Consider the following 24,481-nt stretch of genomic DNA (forward strand, 5'->3'; position numbering starts at 1 on the left):
AAAAGCTTACCAACTGTTGTCCTGAGAGTACTTCCAGCAGGTCCAGGAGGACATGCCCCTTTTTAATATCTGCGAATAGGTCCGATACAACTGAGGGAGGGGTGTGCTACAAAAGGTCACAAGAAAAGTAATCATTGAAACTCTGGTCCAAAAACACGATAACTTTTAAGAATCTCATACATGTGCTTTTGCATCTTTGCACAAGCTAAGATTCAGTCGTGATTTTCTTCTTAATTAACAGAATGTAGAAAACACACAAAGTTCCATATCAAAACATGGTAAGGAAAGTAGTGAATTTATCTCACAGCAAATTTCCAGTGACACAACACTCTTTCAGCTTTCACTGAGACCTTAAAACTTGTGCAGTGAAGTGGCATTCGTGATGCTCAGAATCAGCCAATAGTGACCCCTTTGGGGAGATTACACTTCCGGAGTAACCTGTTTATGAATTTCCTCTTTTTAGAATGACAAGCACTGTGCTGGGATGGGTAGCCTGGGTGAAGAGGCTCACTCATTTTGTATCTAGGTTATTCCGGGCACCTGGATCAACTGAAGGCCAGGATAGCACAGAGATTAAGATCAAGGCCTCTGGGTCCAGACTGCCTGGGTTTGCATCCCAGCACGATCACTTGTAAGCTGTGGGACCTTGGAGAAGTCACACAACGTCTCTGTACCTTAGTTTCCTTGTTTTCTAAACACAAACAATACTATCTGTCTCAGGATGTTGTGAAGTCACTGAAACATAACGAGTGGTCAGTACATTTAAAGTACTTACAACAGTGTCTAACATAACACTCAACATATATGACTTCTTCTTACAATTTCATTCGATAAAAGAGATGTTACTGCTTTAAATATTTTCTAGCACTGTCTCCCATATCCTTAACAAAAATGCCCCCTTTTCGTGTTGGAAAAGAATAACACATACATCAAAACAAGATCAAGGTGACATTCAGCACATTTTTTCAACCTTTTACATGTCACCAGTGCCATTTTGGGGACCAAAACTGAAGGAACAGGAGGAATCACTTAAATATATATTTATAGCTTGATTTGCTCTCTGTTTCCTCACCTTTGCCAACTGTGAGTTTACCCAGCATGTGAAGGTTTTCTTCTGAGTGTCTTCCTGTTCAGCTATTTAAAAAGGACAATAGTAGTTAGAAAACGAGAAGCCTCAGAAACCATTTGAACAAATCAACGTTTCAAAGGTCTGTCACTCTGGGTACGTGTGTGTATCTCACAATCTTATAAACGTTCTAGGACTTAGTTTAAATTTCAGATGTCTGTCCAAGAAGTGTTTTGGAAATATAGCACGTTGAAATAAGATATTTCTCAAAGCCACCGTTTAACTGCAAGAGACAACGGCTTTTAATATTTTACCAACAAAAGGATTAGCCCCTACATGACCTTGACAGTGCTGTACAAGGACCTGTGAAGAAAAAAAAAGGGTTTCTAATCCAAATGGACTTGCAGTCTAAGCCAACACCACACGGTACTTCAGATAAACCCAGAACATCTGAATACATTTTAAAGGGCTCATAAAGTTGCGGCAGTTTAGTCTTGACATTTATCATGAAGAATATATTGTCACTGAATTAACTGTCAATCAGCTGCAATTAGAATCAGAGAGACCTGAGTTCAAATCCTGCCTGTGTTACTGAGTAGCTGTGTGACGTGGGGCAGGTTCCTCATGGAATAAGGTGAGAAGCACTCACCGCTAGAGACTGTTAGTGGTTCACTCAAAGTGAACAGACCCTGGCACCAAGGAAACACAGGAGAAGTGCTAGCTCTCACTCTTACTAACCAGGCAGGAGTCCACGGAAAGATCGAACACTCGGTGTGGATCCTTCCTTCCTCCCCAGGGCAGGAGAGAGCTCCATCCCGACACCATTCTTCCCCTCACCTCTAGCCCCTCGGCTCCAGCAGACACCCTCAGCCCTGAGGCCAGGGGTTCCCCTGCACACAGGACTGTCTTTCTATTTCCCCAGATCTCCTCATCCTACTGGACAGGGGTGAGAGCAATCCAGACACCCACTCCTCCCTGTGCCTAATGCTTACAGACTTGTTCCCACCACCTACCGTGGGCTCACCAGATCTCATCTCACTGTGCCTTTGCCCCTCACACACACACACACAGTTCACACACTCAGGTCCCCCTCCATTCTCCCTCTAATTTCCAAAAGACTGCACGTCCCCCAATTTTTCTCATCTCCCACCTCTCCTTAACTCCTGAAACCCTTCACTGATGCTGAAATCCATAATAGACCATCAGCGAAATCCCCTACGTGCCCACTACCCTCTTCACCTTTCTGCTCTAATTGAACCTCCACCCAACCCAGAACTCTGCTTCCCCCACAGCCCTCCCAAGTGACAGCATTGCTTTCTCTTACAGACCTTGGACCACTAGTTCCTTGCTCTTCGCTGCTACTTCCAGATCATTTTCCACTCTCTTTGTCCCTGAAATGCTCCAGCTTTAACTCTCATGGCATCAGACAGTCCCCACTATTACAGTCATCTACTTACCTCTGTTATTCCTCATCATTTCTCAAAGGTTTTAGTTCCTTCCCCACTGTTGCTCTTTCCAATGTGGCCCCTAATTCTTCGTAATTTCAGTACACATACTGGTGAAACTTCCAACCTTCTGGCCTCTCTGTTTCTTGAATTCTTCTCCAATAAATGTGTCTTCTGCTCTGCCTCAACCACTCACTGTCATGGTTATACCCTGACCTTGTCATTACTAATAACTACAACTCATGATCTTGAGTTCATGCATCCCCATCTCTGAACATCATTCCTTATCTTTTCAGTTCATTCTCACTAGTGTCTCAACTCCAACAGTCCTTGGAGTCCATCAGCAACTCCAAGCCATCAATTCTGCCAGTTTTACACTGTCCCTCGCCCCCTTGGTCTCCTTCCTTTCATCCTTATCCATTGTAAATTCCACGATCAATTATTACAAACATCCCCTCGCACCTCTCATTCTGCTGTGTGCTCTTCATCACCACTCTCTGCTCACTCACCTGCACGCATGCTGCTGAATGTGGCTGGAAGGAAATCCGTAACTGCTGACCAGTCTCATCGTGACCGCCAAGTAGGCCCTCAATGCTGCCTGGAAGTCATAATACACTGCCCTCTCCCACTCCTCTAGACAGCAATTTCACACCCTCTCCTTCTTTCTCAAACTCCCAACGCCTCCCCTCCCATCCTTACTCTCAGCTGAGACCTTGCTTCCCCAGGACACTTAGGGATCATCTACTCCCTTGTCTAGTAACCCATCAAAAGGCTCTGCCTCCAGCCTGTTAGCATGGGTGAGCCAGCCTTGCTCAGACCTAAAGCCAATCCCTTCCTTCCCTCATTCACCAGGTCTCATCCCTTAGGAGCTACTCCAGGACCTTTTACTCCTTTCTCTCCTGTATTATCCTCTCCCCCACCCGAGACTATTCCCATTAGTACTGATCCATGCTATTAATTCGCCCATCTAAAACTAAAAACAAAAAACAACCCTCTCTTGACCCCATCAGGTACAGGTCCATTGTGGCAAAACTCCTCGAATAGATTTGTCTATGTTCCTGGTCTCCAGGTCCCCTCTTCCTTCTCTCTTAACTGAACCCACACCAATCATACCCTTACCATTCCGCTGAAACTACTCTTTCATCAAGGTCACCATGAATCGAGTTCATCAACGACCCCCCCAGCCCCCACTAAAACCAATGATCGATTCTCAGTCTTCATCTTTCTGGAGCAATCAGCAGCATTCAGTACAGATAATCACTCTCTCCTTCTGCTTGCAGGCCCCTATACTCTCTGTCTTCTTCCTCCATCACAGGTTGGCTTCTCTCTTTCTCTCACACTTCACGTCCAATGCCTCGGGAAATTCTCTTACGTCCACCTTCAAAATATATTCAGGGGGCTTCCCTGGTGGCGCAGTGGTTGAGAGTCCGCCTGCCGATGCAGGGGACACGGGTTCATGCCCCAGTCCGGGAAGATCCCACATACCGCAGAGCAACTAAGCCCACGTGCCACAACTACTGAGCCTGCACTCTAGAGCCCATGAGCCACAACTATTGTGCCCACGTGCCACAACTACTGAAGCCCGCGTGCCTAGAGCCCGTGCTCCGCAACAAGAGAAGCCACCTCAATGAGAAGCTCGTGCACCACAATGAAGAGTAGCCCCCGCTCGCCACAGCTAGAGAAAGAAAGCTCTTGTGCCGCAATGAAGATCCAAGGCAGCCAAAAATAAATAAATAAATAAAATTTTTATAAAAAGAATTATAAAGAACCATAATTTTGTCCTATAATTCAAAATGTTACTCATGTTTTCATTGTTTGTTTCCCTAGAATCAGCAGATGATAAGACAATAAATTTTAAACATGTACTGACGCTTACCAAAAAATGTGTTGAGAGCTAACTTTGTTCCTCCATAGAGAAAACTAGAGAACAAGTTTTTATGTTTCCAGGATCAAGTTACATGCGCACAAAGTACATTAATCAAGGCCACGTGTATAAGCAGGAAGGGACTATTTCATTATTACAAAAGCGCAGAAATTCAAAACAAAAACCAAAACAAACAACAAGGAAAACAAACAAAGAAGGCTCTCTTTTTTTTTTTTTTTTTTGCGGTACATTGGCCTCTCACTGTTGTGGCCTCTCCCATTGCAGAGCACAGGCTCTGGACGCGCAGGCTCAGTGGACATGGCTCACAGGCCCAGCCGCTCCACGGCATGTGGGATCCTCCCGGACCGGGGCACGAACCCGCATCCCCTGCATCAGCAGGCGGACTCTCAACCACTGCGCCACCAGGGAAGCCCGAGGGCTCTCTTCTTTATCCTTAAGGAGCCAAGAGAGATTTTTTTTTCTTTCTAGGTGTAAAGTATGGAGAAGAAACTAACCAGGAATACCACCAGGTCCAGGACAGAGAGTCTACACTAACGTTAGGGGAATTATTGTGGGAGAAAGGAATAACCATAGAGGGGGTGAAATGCTGGCACAAAAAGGAATGTAAAGGAGCACTGTGTGCCCAAGGAGTTTGAGTATTGCACATCCACCTGGAAACCTCAGTCATTCTAAATTATTTCCAAGAAAGATGAGGGATCACATGATCGTTTCCATGTGATGCTGGACAAAAGGGGTCTTGGTACTGAGGAAACTGAGGACTGTGAACTTTCCTAGGCTGAGAAAACAGGCAGCATATGAGGGCTCTATATGGACTGCTCAACTTGGAGCACCTAGTCTCATATAGGTTGGACTGACCTCTGATAGGGACATAAATTTAAAATAACCAAAAATTTCCAATGAAAACTTTAAGTTATCCCTGTCCTAAGTTGATTAAAATCTAATAGAAACAAGGGGAAAAACAATAAGAGGAGCAGGCAGAACAAATCCCGACCCGAACTCTCCAGTTAGCAAATGAAACCCTCAGGAAAAGGTTTTTAAATTTCGTGGCTTTTAACTAACACATTGTCTACCTCTTCATCCTGGAAATCATAACCCTTCAAATGCAACAAGGACCCTTGCTAACAGCAGACAAAGACTTCCCAGGTGCAATTAAACACCTTTATGACTACTCAATTAAATGGTTTCGTCTGTGCCATGTCACTTATCCCTTGACACACTTTTCTCACATTTTCATACTGCCTTATCCCTGAAAAGTGGTATTAATTCAACAGGAACCAGAGCCAAATAGCTCCCCCTATGGCAGGATAAGTAACCTTTTGTTCTTTTCAAAGGCTGACCCATTGGGGAAAAAATAATTGAGAGCCAGATGCTTTAAAGCAACTTAATTTGAGTGGGTGAGATTTTTTTTTAATGTTGGGTTTTATTTTTTAATTTCCAGAGTAACTTTCTAATGAAATAATAAAACTCTTCTCAAAATGACATAAAGAGAATAGGACCTTTTATTTATTTATTTGTTTATTTATTTTTTATTTTTTTAAGACGTTGGGGGCACGAGTTTATTAATTAATTATTTTTGCTGTGTTGGGTCCTCATTTCTGTGCGAGGGCTTTCTCTAGTTGTGGCAAGTGGGGGCCACTCTCCATCGCCGTGCGCGGGCCTCTCACAATCGCGGCCTCTCTTGTTGCGGAGCACAGGCTCCAGACGCGCAGGCTCAGTAGTTGTGGCTCACGGGCCCAGTTGCTCCCCAGCATGTGGGATCCTCCCAGACCAGGGCTCGAACCTGTGTCCCCTGCATTAGCAGGCAGATTCTCAACCACTGCGCCACCAGGGAAGCCCCTATTTTTTTATTTTTTTAATTTAATTTTTATTTTATATTGGAATATAGCTGATTTACAATGTTGTGTTAGTTTCAGGTGTGCAGCAAAGTGATTCAGCTATACATACACAAATATCTGTTGTTTTTCAGATTCTTTTCCCATATAGGCAATTACAGAGTATTGTGTAGAGTTCCCCTGTGCTATACAGTAGGTCCCTGTTGATTATCTATTTTATATATAGTAGTATGTATCTGTTAATGCCAACCTCCTAATTTATCCCTCTCTCCCCACCTTTCTCCTTTGGTAATCATAAGTTTGTTTTCTAAGTCTGTGAGTCTGTTTCTGTTCTATAAATAAGTTCATTTGTACCATTTCTTAGATTCCACATTTAAGTGATATTATATGAAATTTGTCTTTCTCTGTCTGACTTACTTCACTTTGTATGATAATCTCCAGGTCCAACCATGTTGCTGCAAATAGCATTATTTCACTTTTTTTATGGCTGAGTAATGAGAAAAAGACCACTTAATCAGCAGACATCAGGGACAGAAAAAGACAAAAACAGACAGAAAATAATAAAATCTATCATAAGGATGAGTTTCTTAAAATGCCAAGGAATAGAGAATGAGAAATTCTCTATTCTGATTTTTAAGGCAAATAAGAAATATATAAAATGCAGGAAAATGTAGTCAGTGAATTTCATTCAGGCCCATATGGCTATCCTAGATTATCATTCTTGGAAAATATCTGGCTGAGTTTCAGAAAGGCATAGAATGAAAAGGTTTTCTCTAGGTGTCATTACCATAAAAATACATTTAATCTCTGACTTTGTTCTTATTCAATCTGCCTTTTGTGAGCTGGCAACTCATATCCTTAGCTGGAAGGGACCTTAAATGAAAACAAATTGAGTTAAGCTCAGTTAAAGAGTATAGATTTTAAGTTCATTATAAATCTCATTATTAAACTACCAAGGCCACTGTGTCTCAGTAAGGTCCAGTCTCCACAAAAGTTCATCTAAAATGTTGACTCCAGCAGTCCTCCCTGGTAGTAAGAGTTCAAAGGCAGTTACCCAGGCATGAGAATCTCTAATTGACATTTTCACTTAAACACAGAGCAACAAATTCTTACAATGTGGCTTCTCCAAGAATGTTCTCTACTGCATGAGGTCACCAAGGAGGCTTTGCAACCTTCTCTATCCAGGAATTTCCCTTCTTCCCTTTCTATTGCTGGGTTATTGATAACAGGTTTATTGCACATGGCACCAGATTTATTACTTGGATCTTTCACTCTCCTCATTAAAATCTTTTGATCACTCCCTAATTCCTTAATGAATAAATTATAGATTCTTAGCCTAACATTCTAGGTCATTCAGAATTTGACTCCAATCAACTTTTTCCTAACTCATCCCCCATGACTTCCCCACTTACATCCTACTTCTCTAGCCAAACTAGAATATATGCAGCTCCCCAGTTAAGTTGCTCTCTTTTCTGAATCAACATGCTATGTACCCTCTGGACTGGCTAATCCTCCCGCATCCCTCTGCATTCACAGAAACCCCAGCACCCAGCACAATGCACATGGGGGGCATTCGATCAACGTTTGTTAAAATAAGACATATCCTGTTCAAATGTCCCCTTTGTGAAACAGAAATAATCTCTTCTGGCTCTGGCCTACCACAATACTTTGTTGGGTCTTTTTTTTTTTAATCATTATTAGTATTAGGAAGTAATATATAATCCTCATAAAACATGTTTTATAAACAGTAACAGAATTCAAAGTTAATCTTAACTTTCCCCACACACCCATTTTCCTTCCCCAGAGACAACGTTAATTAACAATTTCCTGTGCATCCTTCTAGATTAGACAGGCAAAGAACATAAATTCTAAAGAGCAAGGATTTGTTTTGGTCGGTCACTGGGTTCCTCGCTCCTAGAATAATACCTCACAAGTAGAAGGCACTTAGTCAATACTTGTCAAATGAAAGAATGAATGTATGTGTATGTAAATTAAACTACTACACTTGTCGAATGAAAGAATGTATGTATATGTAAATTAAATTACTACACATGATATGGTTTCATTTTTTAAGTTGATTAATTCAAAAAGCAGCAATTTAGGTACACTATTTAAAGTTAAAAAGCATCTGTTAAGCCATAAGAAATTTTTAAAAAGGAGATCATAAACCTTCCACATTACCAGAAAGGAAGAAAATTATCATTTACCCAGTAAAAAGAACAAAGTAGATACCTATGTGCCAATGCAGGTATATTCTTAAGTGAAAAAGAGCAAATTATAAAATAGCATGTTTATCATCATTCTACCAGTATTTTTATGAAAGGATAGCTACATGAATAACCAACAGTTTTGTTTCTATCTTATGGTAATTACCACTTGCTGCTCATGTACTGCAGTCATGTACCTCTATGTGGTTTCTCTCCTACTCATTGTATCAACCTTAATATTAAACCCTTATGCTTTTGTGTTTTTGCTTCCCCTTAGACCAGTGCCATGTAGAGAAGAGGTACTCAATACATTTTGCTGATTGAAAGACTTAGTAAATATTAAAAGATTGAGGTTCAAACTGACTTATTGCAAGGAGAAGAATTTATTGGCAACAGTTACTAGGCCTATGTCTTATCCTAATCCTTGTTTTAAAAACCCCTGGGCACAGATGTAGAGAACAAATGTATGTACACCAAGGGGGGGAAGCTGTGGGGAGAAGCTGTGGGTGGGATGAATTGGGAGATTGGGATTGACATATATACACTAATATGTATAAAACGGATAAGTAATAAGAAGCTGCTGTATAAGAAAAATAAATAAAATTCAAAATCAAAAACCCCTGGGTAATTTCTTTCTTCTACTAAGAAAATGTCTTGAACAAAAGGGCATGCACTAATGAGACCCTGCTGCTCTCCCCTGAAACAATGCTGCCAACTCTCTGTTAGACAAGGTAAGAATAACTAAATTCAGACAATAATGCAACACATTTTAGCCATGTGTTCCAACAGCCATCCCAAAGAATCTTACCCAAGCTGTTATCCAATAGAAAGGGAACTAAAAATAATAAGGCCACCTCTTCTATTGTTTCTCATGGAGATGATAACAAACAAATAAATGAATGAAAACACACAGGCATGCAAAATGAAAACAAGAAAAGCCTAAAATATCTGAAGAATAAACAGGAAAAGGCCTGTTACTGAACTACAAAAGGGGAGACTATTAACCAACAGAGAAAGCAGGGGGACAATTTACAACACATTTTCTTAAGCCAAACAAATAAGCAAGTAAGAAAGAAAAATAAATAGTACCAGGACTGAGATCTCACTTATTGAACCAGAAAAGTGAGTTTAGAAGCTAAGTCCTAGCTAACACATCTCGTAAACTCAATGTGCAACCATGTCTCTACTTCAAAATTCTTTTCATTCACGTATTTCCTCCCAGGAGAATCTGTGTTGTCACTATGGAAAAAACAGCACTTGCCTGTCAAACTCAGCATTCCAGGACTGAAATGACACTCTACCTCCCTACTTCTCCCCAAACCCGCCCTCATCTGTGTTTTCATCTCATGGACTTGACACCACCATCCTTTATCAGCCCCAAGTACAGCCTACCGCCAAATCCTGCAAATTTGCCTCCACATGGCTCTGGTATACACCTCCTTCTCTACATCTGACGGCCCTCTTGCCTGATCTACCGTCAGGTCTGGCCTGGACCATGTCCATGGCCAACCAGGTCTGCTCTGCTCCCTTCAATCTGTTCTCCACTTCAGCCAGTACATCTGACCACAGTACCCTTTCCACCCTTTGATGGTTTCTCTCTGCTCTGAGGATCAAAAGCAAAACAGCCTGTGAGGCTTGCATGGTCCACCCCAGAGCATCTCTCCAGCCTCGGCACTTACAGCCCTCCTCCATGCCCAGGGCTCCAGCCACTCCATCTTCCTTCAGGGCCTTTACAAGCTATGTCCCCTCCTGCCACAGCTGTTTGCACCACCCTGCCCTCTTCACCTACTTGACTTCTAATTACCCTTAGGGCTCAGCTCAATTGTTGCATCGCGAAGGAAACCTAAGTCAATCGGTCTTCCTCCACTACTTAGCATCGGCCTCAACGTATAATCATTGACAAGGTTAAGAGCATGGGCTCTAGAGCCAGACTACCTGAGTTTGATCCCGTATCTGCCACCTACTTGCTATGTGCCTCAGTCTTCTCATTTGTAAGATGGGGATTAACAGTACCTACCTCACAGAGTTGCTAAGAGGATTAAGTACTTGTACTGCTGTAGAATCAGAGATCAACAACAGATAATCCCAAAGGCTAAATGTAGCCCACCACCTATTTTTGTAAATACAGTCTTCTTGGAACACAGACACACTCATTTGTTCACATATTGTCTGTAGCTACGTTCATGCTAAAATGGCAAATTGAGTAGTTGTGACAGAGACCATATGGACCTCAAAGCTAAAATATTTACTACCTGGTCCTCTACAAAAAAAGTTTATCAACCCCTGGCAAGATTATGCTTGATCTACACAAATGAATATTAGCTACAACAGGGATGAATGTTGAAATCATTATGCTAACTGAAAGAAGGCATCACAAAATACCACAGATTATATGATTCCACATGTACAAAATGTCCAGAATAGGACAGTCTATAGACACAGAAAGTAGATCAGTGGTGGCCTCGGCCTGATGCAGGGAGGAGTACAAGGTTTTGGAATAAAATGGGAATAAAGGGTATGGGGTTTCTTGAGGGGTGAGGGGGGCGGGCGGTGATAAAAATGTTCTAAAATGAAATGCAATGGTTGCACAATTCTGTGAGTATACTAAAAATGATTGAATTGTACACTTTAAATGGGCGAGTTGCATGGTATGTGAATCACATCTTGAATTATATCTCTATAAAGCCGTTCCTAAAAAAATATTAGCTAACATCTGTGAGCTAACTTGATGACTATCTGCCTCCTCACTAGCCTACGGGCTCTCGGAGAGCAGAGGCCAGGTCCGATTTAGCGCCTCACTTTGCCTGCAGCTTGTACACAGCGTGTTTCATGTTGCTCGAATTCAGAAAGCATTTGTTGAATGAATGGTTATTTGGCTGGGGCAGGAGCGAGAGGGGCTTTGTTGCTATTTTTCCCCAGTGAACCCACAGATTTAAGTACTTAGTTTGTTGGGGAAATCTATGACACACAGCAAAGAATTTCTGCTTAGGGCCTTAGCATGTAGAATCCAGCAAGGTCCTGTAGCCACATGAGGCAACCACACCCTTATGCAAACACCTGAGATTTTCACACTGAGGCTTTTGTTTCCAGCCCCATGGAACATAGCTCCTGGCTCTCTGCGTAAAAGCAAATCTTGTATTTCTAGCACATGAAAATGAGCCCACAATACAGATAAAATGCCTAGGATCTGGGGTGCTATTTTTTTGGGGGGGGGGTGCTATTTTTTTCTCTTCTTTCTTACCCTCTTCTGACTCACCTGAGTTGCTCAATAAACATCTGTGGAATGAATAAATCAAAGAAATGACTACATTTCTTTTAGCACGTATCTCTTACTCCTTACTGCCTTTCACCAACCACATTAACACTGTGAGCATTTTTCTTGTGAAAATCAAGGTGTGAGCCTAAACACCTTCCACCGGGGCAGCAGTCCAAGCACCTCTGACTTCTGAGTGCAAAAGAGCCAGACTGCACTAAGGAGATACGTGCCGTGATTACAGATCTAGGATTCCTACACTTTTGAATGCCAGCGAGTCATGGTTTAAGTGCAGGGTTCTGTGCCCCAATTCCCAGAGATCCTGACTGAGGGGGTTCACATAGCTCACGCTCAGAAACTCCTAGCTAAAGTAATTAGACTGGTTTACATGTGTGACTTATTCTTGAGATAACAAGGGAACAGGAAGGGCCTGGCAAAAATAGTAATGAAATAATAAACTGAGATATTAACATAATGTAATGCAATGTAAATCTATTCTAACTTATGGGTATCCTAAGACACGCGTGGAGGGGCTCAGAAGGCTTGCTGAAACAAGCCATGTCCAGGAATAAGGAGGACTCGAGGGTAAGGAACAATGACACTATTTCATTAAAGCTTCTAGTCAGGTGGTCAGGCAGGCACTTTGTAAATGAGAAAACTATAGCTCCCAGAAGATGAAGGGTTTTTAGTCACTCATTCAATAAGCATTTATTGAAAGTCTACTGTGCCCTGGATACTGTGCTCTAGTTGTCACATCTGGTGAGAGAGAAATTCAAATCCAGACATGTCTGATACCAAAATCCATGTTCTTTTCATTATAATTAAAAATCAGCTTAAATGCCAGATCCGTGGCCCCTCCAGCTACCACCCTATCTCTGTCCTCCCCTTCAAACCCAAACTTCTTGAAAGAATTGTCTACCCTGGCTGTCTTCACTTCCTCACCTACCACTCACTTCTCAACCCACGAAAAGCCAGCTTCCACCCCAGCCTCTCCACTTAATTCTGAGCAGGGCCACTTATAATATACTCATTGCTAAACCTCATGGATACTTCTCAGTACTTTTTGGATATCTTGAAACTTCTGATACTGTTTACTACCCTCTCCTTCTTGAAATATTCTCTTTCTTAGGATTCCACAGTACCACACTCACCTTGTTTTCTTTCTACTTCTCTGGACACCCCTTCCCAGGCCCTATTATGGGCTGGATTTGCTTTTTCTATCTCTGGAATGTTCTGCCTAGGCCCTTCTTCTCTTTCTCTAGATACCTTCATCTACTCCCAGGGAACAAATCACCATTTATATACTAATCACTTCCAAATCTTTACCTTCAGCCCAGGTGTCTGTTTCTCCTGAGCTGTGCATATGTTTATTCCACTATCTTCTGGGTATCTCCACCTACTTATTCCAGGGACAGTTCAAACTCAGCATTTCCAGAACTGAGTTACCATCTCAATCAACTCCCTCTCCTACCAAAGTTGTTCTCCTGCATTTTTTTTCAGTTCCATCATCCACTCATTTGCCCAAGAATAAACCTGAGTCATCTTTGATACTTCCCTCTCCCTCCCTTTCCCATACCCAGTCAATCAAAACGTCCTGATAATTACCTCAATAAAGCTGAAAATAAAAATTTTTTCATATGATATAGCTTACATGTGGAATCTTAAAAAAAAGAGTACAAATGAACTTATTTACAAAACAGAGGTAGCATCACGGATGTAGAAAACAAACATATGGTTAGCAGGGGATGGGGAGGGGAATAAATTGGGAGATTGGGATTGACATATACACACTACTATATATAAAATAATCGACAAGGACCTACTATATAGCACAGGGAACTCTACTCAATACTCTGTAATGGCCTACCTGGGAAAAGAATCTAAAAAACAAAAAGAGTGGATATATGTATATGTATAACTGATTCACTTTGCTGTACACCTGAAACTAACACAACATTGTAAATCAACTATACTCCAATAAAAATTTTAAAAATAAAATAAAAATTAAAAAATTTTAAAGCCCTGAAAATTGTATCTATTAGATATCTCTGGATACCCATTTCTCTCCATCCATACCCGCACCTCCTAGATGAGGACACCATTATCTCTCAGCCGGTCTTCCTGTCTCCACACTCAGTCCCGTAAGACCACACCCCACAGTGCCCCCTGGGTGATTTCTAAATCACTAGTTCTGAATATGCTTCTACTCAGAATCCTTCAGTTGCTTCCCCTTGGTCTTAAGAAAAACTTCAAACCCCTATACATTTACATGACCTCATCTGTTCACACTCTCCTTCAAACTCTAATCCTCAGTCTCGCTAAACATCCGTTTCCTGGAATGTGCCACATTCAGCCTCATCTTCTGGCTTTTATATGCCGTCACCACAGCCTGGAGCACTCTTTCCACCTTCAATGCCTGCTCATCTATTAACACATTTTAGGTCTAAGCTTAGAAATCGCTTCCTCTGGAAAGCTTTCCCTGACTCCCAAGTCTGGGTGAGGTATTCGTACTCTGTACCTCTACAGCACCATGTCAGCCCTCTTTGCAGCACACATCATACTCTACTGTTGATATAATTGTCTGTATCCCTATAATCAGAACATACGTTTCAGGACAGCACATGCCATGTGCCATCCCCTGTGTTCAGCACAGTGTCATACACCATAGGTATTTAAAAACACTTGTTGAATAATGAATGAACAAATAAATGAATGGGGCTCTAGCAATAAATGAACCTAACTTAGGAAAAGCATAACAGTTAATGGAGTAGTATCTCTTACTTTAAAAAATCCTACATTTCCCTTCAACAAGTACCTGATATCAACAAAATTTCTTGAAATGTTAAGTCACTGTCTCTACTCCCTCACCTCCCATTCTCTCCTCAACCCCCTCCAGTCAGGCCTCCATCTCTACTATCTGAGTGTGGCGAATGTATTAGAGCCACCAGCTGACTCTATGAACCCAATCCAATGGCCACTTCTCTACTTAACACAGTTGACCATACACCCTTCTTGAAATATCTTCATCTAGGGGTTTCCAGGCCATCACACTTGCCTGGTTTTCCTTCTTTGGCCTTGGCCACTCCTTCTCAGTGTCCTTTGCTTGCTCCTCCTCTTCTGTTTGACCTCTGAACACTGCAAGACCTAAAAGGTCTGCTCTAGCTACATATTCCATAGGTGATCTCATCCAGTCCGTGGCTTTAAATGTAAGTATACCAGCCATATGCTGATGGCTGCCAAACCTATACCTTTCTCTAGAACTCCGAATCCTGACATCCAACTGTCTACTTGACATCTCCATCTGGATATCAAATAAGCATCTCATATCTATCATGGCAAAAATACAAGCTTGATTTCCCCCAAAACTAGTTTATCTGCCAATCTTTTTTTTTTTTTTTTGCGATACGCGGGCCTCTCACTGCTGTGGCCTCTCCCATTGTAGAGCACAGGCTCCGGATGCGCAGGCTCAGCGGCCATGGCTCACGGGCCTAGCCGCTCCACGGCATGTGGGATCTTCCCGGACCGGAGCACGAACCCATGCCCCCTGCATCGGCAGGCGGACTCTCAACCACTGCGCCACCAGGGAAGCCCTATCTGCCAATCTTTATCACAATAAATTCCATAACCAATTGCTCAAGGCAAAAATTTAGAAATTATCCTTAATTTCTCTTATTAATCACCCAATCATCCCAATGTTCACAAACATCCTTTGAAAAGAAATCCATGGTTCTTCATCCCATTGCTACCACCCTGGGTCCAAAATACTATGATATCTCACCAGGGCTACAACAAAAGCATCCTAACTGGCTTTCCTGCTTCCCCTCCTGCTCCCAGATAATCCCCTCTCCACCCAGCAGCCAGAGTGGAAAATGTAAATCAGATCATGTTACTCCCTTGATTAAAACTTTCCAGAGGTTTCCCATCCACACACCTTAGCTTAGAGCTGATGAATCCCTGCCTAACCCAGCTCTGCCTTGCTCTCCAATCACCCTGCCCCTCATCCACCACAATCCAGCCACACCAGGCTCTCTTCGCTCCATGAATTCACCATGTTTATTTCTCTTGTTGAGTTCTTCCTTAAGCCATTGTCTCATACTGGAATGCTCCTCCCTAGCTCTTTGCACAGCAGCTCCTTTGTGTTATTCAATTGCTCCTTAAGTGTCTCCTCTTCCTTCTCTGACACCTGATCTAAAGAAGATGCCCAAGCATAAATCCATTTTTGCATAAATCTGTTTTTGATATTTGCTATTTTTCTTAATGATTTATTGTTTGTCTCTGTAACTGAAATGCAAGCCTCGTGGGGCACATGAAGCTTACTGGAGTTGTTCACCTCAATAACCTCTCAACCCAAAATAGTGCTTGATAAAAAAAAAAAAAAATAGTGCTTGATACAAGGTGGGGTTTCAGGGAACACATGCTGCATGAATATATCAATGAACAGATTTACCTGTAGTCATAAAAACCGTAATTACGTGATAAAGTGGTTAAGTGTGAATTCAATTGTACTTTTGAAACATTTTGTTTTGAAGACATCAAACCACCCTGGAAGTTCTGCTGAGTAAACACTCAGACTGAGGCAGACAGACACATACAGCAGAACTAGTTTGCACTCTGAATATCCTTCTTAACTGAAGACGAGGCCAACAACACCCACGTTTTGGAAAGATCCTACATGTTACTCAAATTTGAGAAGGGCTGTTGGTGTTCTGTATTTGAGCCAGGTGCCCTTGATCTTGTAACATTTCGCTACCCGTGTAATTGGTAGTACCCTTTGTAGTAAAGGCTGAAAAGACAAAGGCGTGACCCGTGCATGCTGCTCCACCCCAGAGGCAGAGAGCAAGTGTGTGTGGCTGCTCTTCTCCCATTTTCTTCCAGTGCTCATTCAACACATGTTGCCTCATAGACCATCAATGACCAGGAGAGATTATTCACCCAGAATCTCATATCTCTCCTGCAAAGATACACACATTATCTTTCTAAGATATACATATATCTAAGATATACACACATGATAATGTCAAACATTCCATTTCTCTAATAAATCATTCACAGCTTTTTATCTATCATTTTTAAATGACTCTAAAAATACCCGGTGGTTATTAGTAAACTTCAGCTCTCATACATATTGAGAACAACAAATACAGTTACCTTTTACCAAATTTCCCTGCTGAACATTTTAGAAAAATGGAGCCATTTGGAGAAATTATAATCACCAATGCTGAAACCAGATGAGGAAAGTAATCTCTTGAAGAGGCACATTTAGAATGACCTCTGATTTTTAGAGTATAAAATCACACCCTAAACCCACCAGATGGTTATAAATTAATCTCTTATATTTACTTCAAATTTTCCCATTTCCAAAGGGAAATTATTTTGAGTTTTATTTTTCCTAATATACTACTTCAAGCTCTGAATAATTACACCCCCTCCCAACACACACGCATACACAACAAATGCTCAGAAAATCTTGTATTGCCCATAGGGCTAATTAAAAAGGATTCTGATTTCTATAAGGAATGAATGAGATCTTTGTTAACCTACTTTAACAGGACTCTAAATGACCCTGGATTTATCTTGCCCTACTTTTCAAAATGTAACTGACCCAGAATAAAGTAAGCTTATGCCCAAACTCCTGGCAAAAACAGAACCAAAGTTCCCAGAAGACGAAACCATATATACAACCTAAAAAGAAAAAAAAAAAAAAAAGAAAAAGAAAAAACCTTTCCCTGAAAAACATCATTCACTGCAAACACCACTGCTTCCAGAGCTATTTTGTTTTTCATTTAATTGGAATATTTTTAAGATTATGAAGCTTTACAATATGAAGGCAAATAATCCTCCAAAAAAACACAGCAGAAGACAGTATCAGCTATTATGATATCAGGAAATTTCTGGAAGCTTTTTTGTTGGGACAGTACAGCACTGATAGCTGGTGAAGGACTATAACTTGATTATTTTCTCCGGGTGTAATAATCACCTAATTGGCAAAAAAACAAAGAAACCCAGAGATGATTTGCTTTTATTCATAATAACAAAGCAGTCTGCCTTGGTTAAAGAAGCAAAAATACTGTCTGCATATTTCTTACTCTTCATTCATCATTTCCATCAAAATCCCACATTGGGGACCTAGGTGCAAAAGGGCAGAAATCCTACCCAGAAGCATTTTATTAAATCCACTCCTCTTTCTCAGTCTTCACAGTTTCATTCACTCACTGTCATAAGGTAGAACAGAATTTCTCTCAGAAACATGATACTAAAACACTACTGAGCCCCTAAACACCATATACATACCTCACTGCCTCGTGTCTAAAGAAATCTTTGTTTCCATCCTGTCTGATTTTCCTGAACACTGAACCATTTTTCTAATTCAGGATACTTTATATATTTTTTTTCTTTTTTTAATTTAAATTTAATTTTTACTTTATATTGGAATATAGTTAATTTACAATATTGTGTTAGTTTCAGGTGTACAGCAAAGTGATGCAGTTATACATACACACATATCCATCTTTTTCAGCTTCTTTTCTCATATAGGTTATTACAGAAGATTGAGCTCCCTGTGCTTTATGGTAGGTTCCTGTTGATTATCTATTTTATATATACTAGTGTGTCTATGTTAATCCCAAACTCCTAATATATATCTTTATAGTGGAATGGCCACTCAGTTTTTCATTACACGGTTTTTTATTGAAAGCCTAAAACACGTCAGAAATTTCATTGGCAATAAAGATACAAGATTTCCTATGCAGGGCACCTAACATACTTAGAGGAACTCAGATGGCTTATTACAGCCTTAGAGATGTCCAAAGATGAAAGGAAACTCCAGGATAAGGAATAATTACAGAGGGTTCAGCAGGAAAACAAACTCCTGGGAAGTTCTTATTTGTCTTACTTGTTGATGTCACTTTCACATGATGTCAACAGGCAAAAGCACAGCTGGACTACATGCCTCCTGCAGGTGCTCAATCTATTCATCTTTGCATCCTTAACACCCTACCTATGGTTGCCATCCAGTATTTACTGAACAAGTGAATAAAATTCAACATTACATCACATAATTATTCTTGTAATCTAACCCAACAAACACAAATATTTTCTAATGTTATTAAAAGGAATACATACATTGAAAGCCTCCCTTCAGATGGATACTCAGTAAATCATGAATAAATTTAAATGGAGTAATAACCTAACTACAGAGACTCACATTTCACTGCTCAGCCCTACCAAGCAATGTCTACCCAGAAGGCATAAAGGGCTTTTTAACCTTTTAAAATATGTCATCTAGAAGATAACAGCACTAAATAAAACATATGAGCATTGTTTGAAACAACACAGTAACTTGGCTGGACATGGTTTTATACAGGTTCGTGCAGATGGTTAACCATTCACCAGCATTTTGGCAGGACTGCATGAAAGTTAACTCCACGTGTGGTGGCAAAGGTAACAGAATACACACTCCTTCCTAGTCCTTTGTCTAATTGATGATAACATTCTCTATTCGGATGCTGTTGCTCTAATGAGCTACCATTGGCCTACCTCATTTTTGAAAACAAAATAATGTGCTCCTGGTACATAAAATTATGAAACAACTTAAATCGGGACTTCCCTGGCAGTCCAGTGGTTAAGACTTCACCTTCCAAGGCAGGGTGTACAGGTTCAATCCCTGGTCGGGGAGCTAAGATCCCACATGCCTCACAGCCAAAAAACCAAAACATAAAACAGAAGCAATATTCTAACAAATTCAATACAGACTTTAAAAATGGTGCACATCAAAAAAAAAAAAAAAAAAGAAAAAACTTAAATCTGAAATGTATAAAGTGTCCAAAATTGCCATAGCTACCACTTAAAATATCACAAGATGAATCAGCCTAGTCAGTCAATTTCACTCATTGTTTTTGGGGTTTTTTTTTTTCAGTACGCAGGCCTCTCACTGTTGTGGCCTCTCCCATTGCAGAGCACAGGCTCCGGACGCGCAGGCTCAGCAACCACGGCTCACGGGCCCAGCCGCTCCGCGGCATGTGGGATCTTCCCAGACCGGGACACGAACCTGTGTCCCCTGCATCAGCAGGCGGACTCTCAACCACTGCGCAACCAGGGAAGCCCCACTCATTGTTTTTAATTGAGCTATAGTTGATTTAAAATATCATGTCAATTCCAGGTATCAATTTCACTCTTTATTAATTCGACTTTCAAATGGGCCCTCTACCTGTGTCGTGCTATTAAGCTTTCCATGACATAGGAAGTTCTCAAGAGTTTCTTTAAAAACAGGATTTTTTATCTACAACAATTTATTTTAAGCATATTGATATAAAATAGTATTTAATGGTCTTATTATTTGATGCTATTAAAATACTTGGTGAAAAGACACTAAATAAAAAGGAAGTTAAGGGGCTTCCTTGGTGGTGCAGTGGTTGGGAGTCTGCCTGCCAATGCGGGGGACACGGGTTCGGGCCCTGGTCCGGGAAGATCCCACATGCCGCGGAGCAGCTGAGCCCATGTGCCACAACTACTGAGCCTGCGCTCTAGAGCCCGCGAGCCACAACTACTGAGCCCGCACGCCACAACAATTGAAGCCCACGCACCTAGAGCCCGTGCTCCACAACAAGAGAAGCCACCGCAATGAGAAGTCCACACACTGCAACCAAGAGTAGCCCCTGCTCCCCGCAACTAGAGAAAGCCGGTGCACAGCAACGGACACAACACAGCCAAAAATAAAAATAAAATAAAATAAATAAATTTATTTTTTTAAAAAAGGAAGTTAATACTTTGGACATTATAGTTGCTACCACTATTATCTCAAGCAGCTCAGCTTCTAACTTTGGAGCTTCTCCACCTTATTTTGCATAGTCAGTAACTGCAGAGTCCTACTGAGTCTTCCACCTTAATGGTTTCTTATCGGTCCCATACTTTCCTACTCACTGCTATAACTCGAATCCACGCCAACATTACCCAATACGCAGATATTTGCAAAGCTTTCTAATCAGTTTCTCCAATTTCACTTTCTCACCCCTTTCAAGTCTTCCTATACCTCAAACCCAGACTAATCTCCTAAGGCACAACTCTGACCATGGACCCTGTCCTCTCATTCCCAAGACCCAATAGCTACCTGCTGCCTAAAAACAAAATCCCCAAACTTCTTGGGCTTGAATTCAACTCCCTCAAGGATCTTCATCTCAGAAAACCTACTGAAGGGATTCCTCCTTTGGTCTCAAATTAAATGGAATGGGAAAGAAAGTCCCTTCCAACTTGAAAACTCTGTGGTATTATCCAGCTTTACCCTTTACTGCTTCCATAATCGTATCTGCCCAATACATCAAAGAAATGTTCTCTGAACATACCTTTCCCACCTGAAGAGCTTAGCAGAGATGTTATTTCAGACAAAATATGTACTTACTATTCTCTTAGGATAAAAGGGAAGGAAGCACCTATTATTTTGCCAGGTAAGAAATCCAATGGAAAGATGTAAAGAAATTCTATAATGGAAACCTCAGTAAAGCAAATAATTTTTAAAAGCAACCATTTATTTATCATTTTAATAGCTTAAACTTTCATATCTATAATCTATTTAAAATGTGGACCATCCATGGTAGTACAAAATGCACTAAACTAAAATAAATTCCAGTTTTTACATTAATCTGCTCAAATTGTTCAAATTCACAAATGTCATTTCTTTTTCCTCCCTAAAATCCAACCATTTCAATATTACTATCCTCACTAGACTAAGAGATCACAAATATCTCTCTACAAAAAGTGCCTTTAAAAATCCCTTCATATGGGCTTCCGTGGTGGCACAGTAGTTGAGAGTCCGCCTGCCGATGCAGGGGACACGGGTTCGTGCCCCAGTCCGGGAAGATCCCACATGCCGCGGAGCGACTAGGCCCATGAGCCATGGCCACTGAGCCTGCGCGTCTGGAGCCAAATCCCTTCATAGAGACATTTTCTCAAAGATCACACAAATGATGAACAATAAATGATGTTTATTGTCCTGCTCTATGAATTTCAGCAAAGCACTGCCTGATTCCTTAGGTCTGATGCCTTGTTGGCCTTGCACACATAATATACCTGTTTTCATAGCATATCAACAATGATTCACCACATTTCAATGCAGACATTTTAATCTTTTCTTAAGCGTATTATTCTCAGTCAAGGTATGACCATAATTGCCTCACCTTATATAAGTTTTTGGCTAAAATAAAGTAGGCATTATTAGTTAAATAGGCCTCTTTCTTCCTTTTAAAAAAAGGTTCTGAAATGAGGAGAAAAAACCTTTCTTATGAGCGGTCATCCTGAGCCTTTCATATGACATAAAATCTCTTTACTTATATTACTCCAAGGATCACTAAGCACATGTGAATTCTGTGAAATACAAGTCTGCTTACATGGTGTACAAAGCCAAATGATTTTAAGACTATTGCCAACAGCCTGCAGTTCAGTAGTTGCTAATGTTCATAATATTGTCTATCAATGTTTTTGTCTACGTAGCTAATAGCCGTGCAATGAAACCAAAGTTACCTTCAGAAATACATACAAGTTCCTTCTTTCTTTCCTTCCTTCCTCCCTCCCTCCTTTCTTTCTTTCTTTCTTTCAGCAACTCAGGCCGAAAGAATCATTACAAATCTGCTGATAACAATACAGAACTTAACTTTGGGAAATCCATTCATTTCATGGTTAAGCCTTCATTCTACAGTCATGGGAACTCCTCAGTTGAGAGTATTTGGCTAATGTGAGCAGCCCTTGCCCAGTGTAAAGCTGACTATAGTATAGTATTGGTTTTCCACCTCTCCCCCTATAGAGCAATGCATCCAGCAGCATATTCCTCTAAAGAGACCATGAAGGAAAAATCATTCACACCGGCAGCACATGTATATCACATTTCCATTGCCAAGCAGCCCATACTCATCTCCTACTGTAGAGCAGATTGTATAACCTAGTATACTTCAAAACATGCTATAAGAAAACACTCATTTATCAGTAATTTGCTAATTATTTTGAGCTACTTGTGAACCTGAGATTAATGTTACTTGAAAATGCTCATCCATATTCAGGATGTGAAAGATTGCTATAAAAATGAAAAATATAAAAGTTTGCTATGGATTAACTAGGGTAAGGCTAAGATTTATTTGCACTTTCCAGAGAAAGTTGTTCGGGAAATTCCCTCTTTCAAATTGTTCTTTGAACTATGTCGGAGTGGCTGTGGTGCAGTGGAAAGAAAACTATCCTCCAGGTCAAAACTGAGCTCTGCTGCTCACTAACTGTGTGACTCTGGGGGAGTAATTCCATCTTTGTGAGCCACAGCTTCCTTCTCTGTATCTTGAAGATAAAAATATCTACCTTACAGTGTGGTTGTAAGGATCAAATGAGGTAATGTACGTAAGGGTGCTGTGTAAGCTAGAGCATGCTACATAAAACTCTACAGTGAGGAAGAAAACATCTTTAAATATAACACCTATAATATTATTATAAGTGCTAAAATAGGTACTATGGGAGAACAGAGGACACAGTGTGAATCTCAGCCAAAGAAAGAGTGGGGCTCATGGAGAGGGCCGAGTCTGGCTAAGTTTGGGATGAACAGGGATAGAGGAGGCCTAGATGAGCTGGACTCTTCCAGTGGAAAGAGGAGACAGGAGAGCTGCAGGGGGAACCACCTGAACAAAAGCACACAAGCAGGGGAGCATGGCCCCTCAAGGAGCCATGGGGCTGGAGCACAGGGTGCTTGTGGGAGATGAGGGCAGAGAGAAAGGTGAGCAGCAGACAGGAAGTACCTGTGAGCCACACCGAGAAGTCTAGACTTTATCCCATGTGTGATGGGAAGCCATTGAACAGAAATGTCAAAACTGAAAACCAGACATCTGGTTTACCATTTTTTCCTATCCACCATGCAATTTCTACTCTAGCTGTGTGCTCCTGGACAAGAAATCCTTTGGGACAAAGACTTTAACTGTAATATCTACAAAGAAATTACGATGCATTTACTGAGCTCCTACTCTATGTTCCTACTCTATGTCAGGCAAGCATGGTGCTAAGCCCTTTGCATGCATTATGGTTCATCTTCAAAGCACAGGTGCAATATAGGCATCATCACCCACATTCTAAATATGAGGAAACTGAGACAAAAAAGATAAAGTCTCTTATCCAAGTTCAAAGAACTGGTAAGTGGCAGAGCCAGCATGAGAAATTAGATTTACCTGGAAGTTTGCACTTTTTGACTGCTTTCAGCCAACTCCACCACCACCACTGCCTCTGGTAACCACAAATCTGATCTTTTTCTGTGAGTTTCTATGTTGGGTTGGTTGTTTGTTTTTGAAGTATTATTGACCTACAACACTATATTAGTTCCTGTTACATAACACAGTGTTTAAATATTTCTATACATTTCAAAAGGATCACCATAGTAAGTCTAGTTACAGTCTGTTACAAGATAAATAAGTACTAGGGGTGTAATGTACGCATGATAAATATAATTAACACTGTTCTATTTTATATATGAAAGTTGTCAAGAGTAAATCCTAAGGGTTCTCATCATATGGAAAAAAATTTTTTTGTTTCTTTAATTTTGTATCTATTTGAGATGATGGATGTTCACTGCACTTATTGTGATTACCAGTTCATGATGTATGTAAGTCAAGTCATTATGCTGTACACCTGAAACTTATACAGTGCTGTATGCCAATAATATCTCAATAAAACTGGAAGAAAAAAATCAAATAAATGCATACATAAATACTTATCAGGATCAATTGATTCAGGAAAAAAGGAAGGGAGGGAGGGAGAGAAAGAGAGAAAGGAAGGGAAG

At 40.9% G+C, this 24,481-nt stretch overlaps 1 protein-coding gene across 7 annotated transcripts in view; it reads right to left on the reverse strand.

Annotated features, from left to right (window-relative positions):
• SYNE2 (spectrin repeat containing nuclear envelope protein 2) overlaps positions 1 to 24,481 on the reverse strand; it is a 332,365-nt gene that overhangs the window by 248,491 nt on the left and 59,393 nt on the right. For all 7 annotated transcript variants that reach the window (XM_082840730.1, XM_082840728.1, XM_082840729.1 and 4 more), the window contains exons 3-4: positions 1,073 to 1,134; positions 11 to 106 (exon numbers count right to left, since the gene is read on the reverse strand). In XM_082840730.1, the coding sequence (XP_082696856.1) occupies positions 11 to 106; positions 1,073 to 1,134 (158 nt within the window). The remainder of the gene's footprint in view (positions 1 to 10; positions 107 to 1,072; positions 1,135 to 24,481) is intronic.

Source organism: Leucopleurus acutus (assembly GCF_964270905.1).
Source record: "Leucopleurus acutus genome assembly, chromosome: 1".
Lineage (NCBI taxonomy): Eukaryota > Metazoa > Chordata > Mammalia > Artiodactyla > Delphinidae > Leucopleurus > Leucopleurus acutus.